Source organism: Lactuca saligna, chromosome 5 (genome assembly GCF_052625555.1).
Source record: "Lactuca saligna cultivar CGN05327 chromosome 5, ASM5262555v1, whole genome shotgun sequence".
Taxonomy (NCBI): domain Eukaryota; kingdom Viridiplantae; phylum Streptophyta; class Magnoliopsida; order Asterales; family Asteraceae; genus Lactuca; species Lactuca saligna.
The window spans coordinates 56,115,001-56,126,254 of record NC_136421.1 but is presented as its reverse complement, the minus strand read 5'-3'; the positions used below and the strand labels follow the sequence as shown (position 1 = coordinate 56,126,254).

The 11,254-nt window shown below is 34.7% G+C and overlaps 1 protein-coding gene across 3 annotated transcripts in view; it reads right to left on the bottom strand.

Annotated features, from left to right (window-relative positions):
* Window positions 1–6,439: 6,439 nt before the first annotated feature.
* LOC144996966 (uncharacterized) overlaps window positions 6,440–11,254 on the bottom strand; it is a 7,109-nt gene continuing 2,294 nt past the window's right edge. Inside the window, exons 2-8 of one of the 3 annotated variants that reach the window (XM_078956780.1) lie at window positions 9,824–10,753; window positions 9,570–9,713; window positions 8,808–8,914; window positions 7,565–7,931; window positions 7,261–7,467; window positions 7,054–7,163; window positions 6,440–6,962 (exon numbers count right to left, since the gene is read on the bottom strand). In XM_078956780.1, coding sequence (XP_078812906.1) covers window positions 6,554–6,962; window positions 7,054–7,163; window positions 7,261–7,467; window positions 7,565–7,931; window positions 8,808–8,914; window positions 9,570–9,713; window positions 9,824–10,753 — 2,274 coding nt within the window. In that variant the 3' untranslated portion in view covers window positions 6,440–6,553. Of the gene's footprint in view, window positions 6,969–7,053; window positions 7,164–7,260; window positions 7,468–7,564; window positions 7,932–8,807; window positions 8,915–9,569; window positions 9,714–9,823; window positions 10,754–11,254 lie in introns of all 3 variants that reach the window. The other 2 variants (XM_078956778.1, XM_078956779.1) reach the window with 2 other exon arrangements.

Sequence of the window (11,254 nt, the reverse complement as noted above, 5' to 3'; positions counted from 1 at the left end):
ACGTTTCTCTACGCAAGAGAAAGACTAAGTTTGAAATTGTCCCATGTACCATTCCGAAGGAATCCATTTGTTTCTACTGCCAAGAGAATAGGCATTGGTTGCAAAGCTGTCGTACCTACCTGAAGGATCAAGAGGATGGGAGAGTCAAGATGTATGACTCTGCTTCAGGTAAATCCACTATCTAACTCTATTAAGTTCCTATTTGGAGATTCTTAATACATGATGTGATCAGATTATATTTTGATGTGTTGTAGGATCGAAGAAAAGAAAGGAAGCTTAAAGGAAGAAGTGAGATGAGTCTGATCGCGAAGAAATGGATTTCGATCGCATGATTCGATGATTGGATTTTTGAGTTGCTGCTTAGATTTATGATAGATTTCTTAGGAATATGTAATAACATAGTTTTCATTTGAATTTGTGTTGTAAGGATAAGTTTTCCGCACCTTTTTATAAATAAAATAAAATTTGATTTTTGTCTTATTTATATCTCCTTACAATGTTATTTGTGAAAATTGATGCTTGAGTGTTTCTATTATAAGCAATAATAAGTGGATGTGATTCTTAGTTATGTTATTTATGGTAGTGTCGTAAATTTCTAAGTAAGGAAAGATTCTCATCGCTCAAGTTTCAATTGGACAGAAGCTTGGAATCATATGATTTGAGTCATGTGATGTATGGAACTCTTGGTACTTAGGAAATTAAAACTAATTACTTGTTCACATAAGTATGTGAGTCAAGACTAGGAGATCCGGTACGCAATGTTGTGCATTAGTCAAGTCCACCACAAATAACAATAAGATTATTCATCATGATTTACTAAAATTCTAGTAAATTTGGTTATGCTTACAATATTAAGTGTAATTTTGAATCATTGAAAAGTTTCGATGAATGGCAGAGCGAATAAGAAGAATCAATTGGGCAGAAAGATAAAAGTTTCTCCAATCTAAAAAGAAGGGAGAGTACTTTAAGTATCATGTTTTATGATCATCTCATTTATTATGAAACCATATCACAATTGATCCTCTAAGTAAATCTCAGTGCACTAGTATGGCCAAGAAGAGGAATCAGGAATTGTTGAAGTGGTTAAATCAGAAGGTGAATCATATGTTAATCAATTATGTTGTTGCTAATGGGTATAAACTGTGGTATGAAAAAAATGATTCAACTAGATTATTAGTCAAATGTTGCAAAGGTGAAGAAAATTCTAAATGCCCTTTTAGATTGTAGGCAACTTGGATGAGTAAAGAAAGATCATTTCAGATTTAAGTCATTAATCTTTGAACACAACTGTTGCAGGGCCTTCAGTTTAGGTGCAATGGTAACATATAGTTGGATTGGAAAACACTTAATGAAAAACATAATAGATAATCAAAGAACCAGTTACAAGAAAATGACAGCAGCAGTGCTTAGAGATTTTAATCTACAAGTTAGTGTTGGTCAGTGTAGAAATGCCAAAAAAAAAATGCATTGTATGAGATAGAAGGGAGTTTGGTGGCACATTATGAAAAGCTTAGGAGTTATGGTTTGGAGCTACTGAGGGCTAATCCAGGTTCAGCAGTGCAATTAGATGTGGATATCATGTCTGATCTACAATCCATTATTCAAAGATGTAAATTCTGCTGTTAGTTGTTGGTAAGGATGCTAATAACCAAATATATCCTCTATCATATATATATATATATATATATATATATATATATATAGTGAGTAATTATATACATTTGTACTTTCTTCAAGTCTTCAATCTTCCTTCTAATTGAGTGACAAATCTCTAAGTCGCACTTCGGTCCATTCTTTTTTTTAGTAAACATCCTTTCCATTACTTACACCCTAATATCTTCCAACATTTTTATTATGGGTTTTTTTCTAGCTTCCACAATTGTTCCATTAAAGGATTTTGATATACCTAATTTAATGACATCACTACTACTATCTTCCTTAAAAAATGCCCTAAACCATGTGTTTGGTTTTTTTCCATCCCATATTCAATTAACTTGATTTCCTTCATTATACCTTCAAAGAATTAATAGAAAGTACATACATTGAAGTGTAATTGTTCAATAGTTGAATAAGAGGCATTCTAGAACCCTCCTTGAGGCTATGGACAGTTTTAAGGAGCCATTAGAGTTTCTAGAATCATTCTTGGTAATTAGGAAGCTGGATAATTACCCAGTTCAAGATAATATTATTATATTGGGTTTGGGCTTATCTAGGGTTTCGTGACTACATTATATAAAGGCCCATAGGGCTATGATTTTCGGCCACTCATACCTTAGAGAGTATAGGCCGAAATTCTGATCTTCTCACCCCTCTTTCCTCAATATCCTTCTTGCTTGTGTTTGTTGTGAACCACTACAGACATGACGCTTGTGGTGCTTGCTTCCAAAAGATCAACAAAAAGGGTTTCTTGATTGTTTTCTTACACAATCAATAAGGTATGTATTCCATCTTATGAATTCAGATTTCGACAAGAAATTTTATAGTTTCGATAGTTCATAGTTTGTTGCCTTTACGTGAAAGACATAGATCCTTCGTAGGTTGCATGTGCCCTAATCATTTAATTGTTAAATGTTTTCAACTTAGTGCATAAAATTTTTGTAACCTACATTTTCCATCAATATCTTCTCTGGATTTACTCTAATCCCTCTTTCGATATTACATTCCCTAGGAACTTCCCTTCTTCTGCCCCCAAAAAGTCACTTCTTTGGGCTCAACTTCATGTGAACGAGTCTCAGTCTTGCAAAGTTTTCTTATATGTCCTTTAAGAATAACTCATCGGTTCAACTTTTTATAACCATGTCGTCCACGTATACTTCCATTTTCCTACCAATCTGTGGCTCGAAAACCTTGTATGCCTACGTTTGGTATGTTGCTCATGCATTTCTTAACCCGAATGGCATTTTAGTGTAACACAAAGTTCCTCCATCCGTATGAAAAGAAGTTTTTCTTCGTCTCCACTATGCATGTGTATTTGGTGATATCCTTTATACGCATCTTGGAAACTTTTCCACTTATGTCCGTGCAAAGACTCTATCTCTCGTCTATGGACGGTAGCAAGTAATAGTCTTTTGGGCATGGTTTGTTTAAATTTTTGAAGTTGACGCACGTTCTCCATTGATTATCTTCTTTCTTTACTAAAACAGGGTTTTCCACCCAGGTCGGGAATACTGATTCACATACTATCCCTTCCTCCACCAATTTGTCCACTTCACCATTTATTACTTTGTTCCTTTCCTTCGATTGACCTTCGATTGACCTTTTTTTGTCTGATTGGTTTTGCACTCGACTTATCATTTACCTTGTGTTCTATTAGTTCTATTGGTACACCGATCATGTCGGTTGGCTACCATGCAAAGACGTCGGTGTATGTTCTCAGCGGTTTGGTCAAATCTTCCCTCAAAGTTTTTTGTAACGTTGCACCTATTCGTATTGCTTGGTCAAGGTAGGCATCGTTTGTGATAGTTTTAATTGTTCCTTCGAATGGGAACTTGGTTTCTCTGGATGGTTGGATTATATTTTCCGCCACTAATATCTCTGCACATATGTTCAATGGTTTGTTGTAAATCATTCCATAGCCCTTATTTGTTTAGAATCGTATTAGGTCATGAATTTTTGATGCGATAACTTTAAATTTCTTCATTGCACTTCTTCCACTATCGCAATAAATCCAATGTATTCCTATATATTGTACGTAACCATGTATCAAAATCGGTTCATCACCTTGTATGTTAGACTTTCGGTTCCTCTGTGTATCGAACATCCCATGTAAATATGGTGCAATTTCATTTTTGTTATCTGTGGCTGGGATATTCTTGGTACGAGTGTTATTGCTTATTATTGTGTTGTTAGATACTATTCAATACGGATGGTGCCGATGTTTCTACATGGCCTTCCGCCTACATGGTGGAGATCGAATGTCTCATTTCCTCCTAATGAGTAGTCCAAAAGGTACGTTGCATGAATGAACAACGGCTAGGTTAGAAAGTCATACCGAGGGTTGGACCCCGATATTGCTCTCTGATGCCTAAGTTAGATGTTGTATGAGGTCTATCCCAAATTGCATAGAGTTTTAAGGTTCAATGAAAGCTTACCTCCTTCTTTGATATGGAAGGGTTTTTATAGGTTTCCCCTTATCCTCAGGTACGAGGTTATAACTGGTCAATTGATAATGCCTGGGTAAAGACATCATATAGATCCTTGTACAACTTGTTATTTTATAAGCAAAGACCATGCCTTTTCCCGGAATGTGGGATATGCCTTGTGTGTTGCTTTTTATATGTTGTGCCATAGGATTGTCTCTTGGGTTTATTTTTGACGGTTGTTGGTTATTCTTTTATCGACCGGGTTGGATATAACCGGTTCGATGCGGTCATTTCTCCTTATTAGGCCTTTTATTGTTGTTTTCGTTTTTACCCGATCAATGGTCGATATCCCCTCTTTATTTAATAACCGACATGGGTACACCATTATTTAACTATAAATACTGTCTTTTATACTCCTTCAGAAGTGATGTCTTTTATTCAATACTTATCTATTCACCTACTTTGTATACATATAGGTCTTTCATATATATATATATATATATATATATATATATATATATATATATATATATATATATATATATATATATATATATATATATATGTTCATGAATAATTACCATCATTTAGAATTTTACCATGGTATATAAGACCCAAAAATATCAAATGTAAAAGAGTATAAATGAATGAAAGTATGATTTTATTATATACCTCTGATTATACAAAATATCCTTCAACTAACTCTAGGAAAATACTATGTTATAGCATATAACACACAAATAGATTAAATACACATTATATACCAGATAAGCAAGTTTTTTGAACGAAAAAGCATCTGATCTGGTCCAAAGAGTGGCCCGAATATAGTTCGGGTTAGTATAAAAACAAAACCTATGTATAGCCCGATTAAGGCCTGAGCACACGTAAAAAAATGAGTTTGTATGAAGCCCACATGCATGGCTTGATGGACCTATTAACTAGTCAAAGCCCTGCCATACCCACCTGCATGCGGGGGTTGTCTCGCCTCTCTTATGCGCATATACTACACAAACACAAGTTTTAAACTTATTCTAGTTAAAAAAAAAACTGATTTTTTTAGAATCGTTTACAGAAAACTGGTTTTGCTCATAATGGGTTCGATTTATTGGAAGGTGAAATTTGTTGTTTTTTTTTTTCTAGTTTTTTAACCGGTTCTATTTGTTTTGTTTGTTTTGTGTAAATCGGGTAAAACCCAGTTCCAAACGGACGGTTCAGTTCTAACAAGTTCGGTTATTTCAAAACCGGTTCTGGTTTTCTCCATTTGGTTGTCAAAAAACCACTTTGTATTGTGCACTCTACATGGAACTTGGGAGTTGGGACTATCTTGGGAGCAGATGGGCTCCTCATTACTGGGCTCGCGGGCTGCCGAGTACAAAAGTATTCCAAGAGCCCAAAATACGTGGAGGAATACAACAGATAGGAGGCTGATTATGAAGTCAAGAGATATTGGGAGGGCCGGAGTGTTAGACTGCCATAGGGGCACATCTGCGGCAGAGGCACCTCCTACAGGATTGACGGGAATGTGATTGGACTTAAATCTTAGCCCCATCAAGCTCTATATTAATCACAGAATTGATAAAAATTTAATGCGGAAGTGGGTGCAGATACGACCAAAAGAAAGATTAGGGTCATCAGAATCGATCGAGCAAAGGGAATGAGAAATTTACCAAATTGCCCAACAATTATGGGAAAGAATAAGGAAGACAAAGAATGGGAAGCCAGGTAGCTTTTTCATTATAAATGAAATCTCTTTTCCATGGGAATAATCAACAAAACCACTTGGACCAAACATCTATCTCTTCATAGTCAAAATCTTTTGCACCATTTTCATTACTAAATTCCAAGTAGCTATACAATCCAGCATTGTTTAAAACCTTTCTTTTTTAATAATGTCTTGAAGAGAGAGAGAGAGAGAGAGAGAGAGAGAGGATCTTTTGAAAATGAATGACCTTACCTGTGAAAGATCGATATCAATTGTATACAAGTGGGTTGAAAGTTATGGCTAACACTCATCCGTTTGTCTGCATCTGGGTTCTAATTAAGAGCGCGAACCTGCTTTTGGAGTGGTTGATGAAGGGTTTGTTCATGGTATATGAAAATCGTTGGTATGGTTGTTTTGCTTCCTCCAGCTAAGATGATCATCATGTATGTCCACTTGAGGATTACATTACTTCTACTGGTATGTTTTCTGTTTATTAATAGTATTGCACCCCTGTAACTTTTGATGCCATATAAACAAAAAAAACAAATGCTATAGCTCTTGTGTGTATCTTCTTTTACTTTGTAATTTTCCCTCTTATAAAAAGAAGTTTATCTTGTCTTGTATAGACATGCAACTAGCTATGCGCTGCATAGTATTGAGGAACTATCTTCTATTGAGCCTTTATTAAGTTAATATAAAAGCACAAAAGATGTAATAACAGATTACCATACACTTAGAAGAACATGTATAAATGTTACTTAATATACACTTATGCTATAGGACGGAACTCAATGCCATACACAATAAGACCAGACATATTTCCTTCATAACATGTCAGTTTCAAATCCATAGGAACAAACTCATCATTATGCGTGCTATCAACATTAAATTCCCACACTTCAACCTCCATCCATCCATCTTCTCTCTGTTCTGGAATCCATTTGATTTTGTCTAAATTCACTGTGTTTGGGTACCTGAAAGAAATGATTTTGGTTCTTTCCTTTCTATGAGGTACTAGATCACGTGCTTTCACTGGGCACTTGAGCCCACGACATTTTTTTGAAAGTTTGAACACAAGGAAACAAGCATAGGTTGTATCTGCTGAGAGCATTTTGGTCTCAATGTCACATTTGATACGAAAATCCTGGTGAGATAGAATCTCAACAACCTCTTCAAATCTGCACCTACATTAATTAAGTCTTATAAATTTAAGTGATTCCATGAAATCTGCTAAAGTAAACCTAAGATGAAAGGAGTAATAAAGTAAACCTGGATTCGGTTGGAGGGTTGCACAACTTTATACTTGAAGAGTTGTATATAATTGCTTTTGCAGGTAGCATATGACATCTCTTCCCGTTGACTTCACTTAGGGAGAATAACTGTTCATCATAGAGTTACACGCTTATCATTATGATACCACAAGAATATGTAATTAATTTTTCAAATTTTGTGTTAAGAAAAAGAAAAACATCAGACCTTTTCACCATTGTCAATTAGAACTCCTTTGAAAAGAAGTAAGCACAGCTCTACATTGGAGGCATTTTGGACATTGTTTCCAGACCTCTTAATAATTTCTTCATTATCGGCTATCATTTGTTCTGCTGAGTCCATCTCCAACTTTGTTTTCAAGACTCCTCCCATGTTTGTTCCATCCTTCAATTTTTTATTTTTTTCTAAGTCCACCTATAGACAATTAGATGACCACGTTATGATATTTTTGTACAAATTTCCCCAAAATAAATACAAAAAAGAAGAGAGGTACACTAACTATTTGATTTACCATTGGAATGGCGTTAAACTCTATGCCTTCAACAAATATTCCCCCTATGCCACAATAATACTTTGAAAAGCTTTCTAGTAGAAATTCAAAATCAGTACTTCTGTGATCACTCTGAAACCGAAATAATTCAACTCTCAACCACTGACTTCCACCTTCTTTCCACTCTGCAAAATATGCATTTAAGGTTTCACCCGCCTTTTTATATTTAAGGTTTATGTATATCGGCCTGTTGGAAACCTTTCTTCGATCATAAAACTTGAAAACTAGGTAAGCTCCATACATCGTCTCTGGAGTTAAGAACTCAGCATTTATCTGAACTCCAATATTAAGATTTGAGATGTCCAAGATCTTTGCGACCTTTGGAAATCTGCACAAACATATTACGATTCAGAAAATCGTATGCTATCCAACATATTGATAGATTGTAAAAAGGAGCAAGTGTTGGTAGTTTCTCATAATTTACATGTTAGACTATGATTCTAATAAATATATGTTTCTGTGGGTTTAATTTGTGGCTTACAAATTGGTCAAAAGGTCCAAATAAAGTCAAAAGATCTTTAGTGAATAAGGGTACTTTTGTCTTTTTCAAGCGTTTGTTTTTGTTTGGCTGCAGCTTAATAATGTGTATCAGGTTAGTTACGGAGAGTTTTTGAGATTTGCCATTTCCATTATTCTCCTCTTTTCTTTGTTCCCCCACAAGTAAAATGAGAAGCAAATTTTGGTTCTTCATTTTCTTGTTTCTTTTCTAATTATTCCTTTTGTAAACACTAAACACATATACACATCATCATAGCACAGCAGTTTCATTTTCCACATCTCAAAAGACCACCAAATTATGTGCCCATAAGATGAGAAAAACTACAAAACAAGCCCCCATATTTTGAAATTTGTTGTTAAAACTCGTTGGCTCAAGTCAAAAATGTGAATTCTACTTCAACATAGATTTGACAAAACTAAGGGAATTTCTATCACTTCATTAGAAGTTTAGATCCCAAGCCCAACATGTTTTCCACCATATCTTAGTACAGTCACTTATAAAACTTGTGGTTCCCGAAGCAAGCTCATGCACTCTAGCTAGGTTTTAACCTCATGGATTTGATGCAAACGTTCCACTTCATAAAAGAAGTAGAAATTTTTATGCTAGAGTTCACTCCAAACAGAATGATTTTAAGTTAAGTGACATGTATCACTTGACTTAAAAAGTTAATAGAAAGTGGTGGTAATCACATAAAGTAGACAGAACCTTGATTTTTGAATGGATCTCCACTTCAGAGAAGAAACATCATTGTATGAAAATCTTTTGGCCGGTATCATTTCATTTCTTGATCCATCCATGCTTATTGAAAACCACTGTTGCCATAAAAGATGAGCAAAAATTGAAATTAAAAATGAGTCGGAGAGCATTAATTATATTATGAAAAGGCATGGAATGTTGAGAGAAGATGTCGAGAGGATTAGAAGACAGTGAGAATGATAAGTTATTTATCTAAACAGTTACTTTCTGTCCTGATATATATTATATCTTGCATGGAATGATTAGTTTGTTTCTTGTATAATATTGATGGCTGGTTATTTATCAATATTGTTGCTTGTTTGGAGTTTAGATCTCATGTTTCTAGTTCTGATGAGCCTTGAGATGTTTTTCAATCACCTTTACCTTCTTTGAGATTAGATAATATTAGATATCATTTATCAGTGCTGCATTGAGCTTGCAAGATCATCTAGAAAAAAAAAACATTCCTTTCATTTGAAGAAAACATAATACCCACAGTGGTTTTTCCTTGATATGTAAATAAAAGCCTATGTTGTGTAAATGATTCCTAGATGCAAAATTTTGATTATAGTGCTATTATATCATCTTTTTTTTTCTGGCAGGCATGTATGCTATATATGGTAGTGAAGAGATATTCCAAGGAAAACCAACACATGGAATTATTGACTATAGTCTATCGATGTATATTTCGAATGAGGAAAACATATATAATGGTAAAAGAGATCGAGTCACCACTTTTTCGTTGTTAAGGAGGATTCCTGAAGAAAATAGGGAATGGAGATCCTTCTTTGAGATAGTGGAGGGCACCGTATATTTTGACATTTGGATTATTTTCTTATAATCTGTTGGCAGATTTTGCTCCCATTCCCACTCATCCTGTGTATGTGTGAAAGATGAAAACATTATAACTGCATGCAAAGCAGTTTGCTGAATCTTGCTATTAAAAGAAGGCTCATTAGTTTCTCTACTCGTCAAGGTGAACTTACCTGGCAATTGAAGGCTTTTTCAAGTTCCTCTACAACCTTAGCCATTGTTGGTCGATCCTCATGTTGTTCCATCAAGCATTGATAGGCAATGGTTGAAAATATCACCAAGGATTGTGGTTCAATTTGTTGTTTTATAGCATGAAAGATAATATCTTGTATTTTTTGGGTTTTGAAGCTTTTTGCTGCCAACTGTGCAAGAAACACCACTCGCTCGTCTTCAACTGTCAGTCTTGCACTTTTCAGTTGAGCTTCATCATTTGGGAGTTCACGAAGCTGTTGTTTCTGATCAATTTTGATCCTTTCAACTGCTGATCTTCCTGATAAGATCTCAAATAAAATAACCCCAAAAGAATACACATCCGATTTTTGTGTCATGGAGCCTGTGGTCAGATAGAGTGGATCAAGATAACCTAAAGTGCCTGCACCTCGGAATATGATGAAATCAGAAATTGCAGCTTTCCAATCGTCCCTAAGAAGAATGCTACTGCTTTTCATGTCACCATGAATCAACTGTTGATCGGTTTCAGTATGACTATGAATGTAAGCTAACCCATGTGCAGCATCAACACATATCTTGAGCCTTTGTTTCCATGTTAGACTACTGTTGGTTAGATGCTGTTTTACACTTCCTTTAACCATGTGCTCAAAAACAACGATCCTCTCACCCTTTTCTTCACAAAATCCTATAACAGGAACAACATTCTCATGGCTATAACTATAAAGCTGTGCAATCTCCTTACACAATTCTTCTCCATATGAATCCACTGAATGACAGAGCCGCTTTATGGTAACCGTGTTATGTCCACTCAAGTGAGAAAGTGTCCCAGAATACACCTCGCCCAATGGTCCTTGCTCTTTTTTATCACGGAAGTTGTTTGTAGCAGACATAACATCATCGAGTGTCGTTCTAAGGGATTCCACCCCCTTAACCTGCATAAGATATGCAGAGATAAGTGCAAGCTTTGTAATATTACATATTCATTATTGTTTCCAATTTAGAATTGTTTGGTATTGCTTATTTGAAGTGTGTGTTGACTCATTGCGATTTGAAACCGGTAATAAGCTATTTTACATTTTGATAGAATAATAGTAAAAACTAAAAACACTTATTTACTTATATATTTGATAATTTACTTTCTCCTCACTTATTGAATTAAATAAAGAGTTTTTGATAAGTTCTTTCTTCATTACACGTATAAACAGAATTTGACAAACACTAAAAATTAACTTATTAGCTTTTACATTTTGGTACCAGATAAACCGATCAAAATAGTTTTTTTTTTTTTTTTTTTTAAACTCTATTCTGACACAGATAAACTAATAAACACTTAAAAAGAAAAAGTTGTTTCAAATAAGAAATCCCGTAAATCTATCCTCATATCTCATAAATATATTATATGGATATGGATATGGATTTTATTGGGGTTGAAA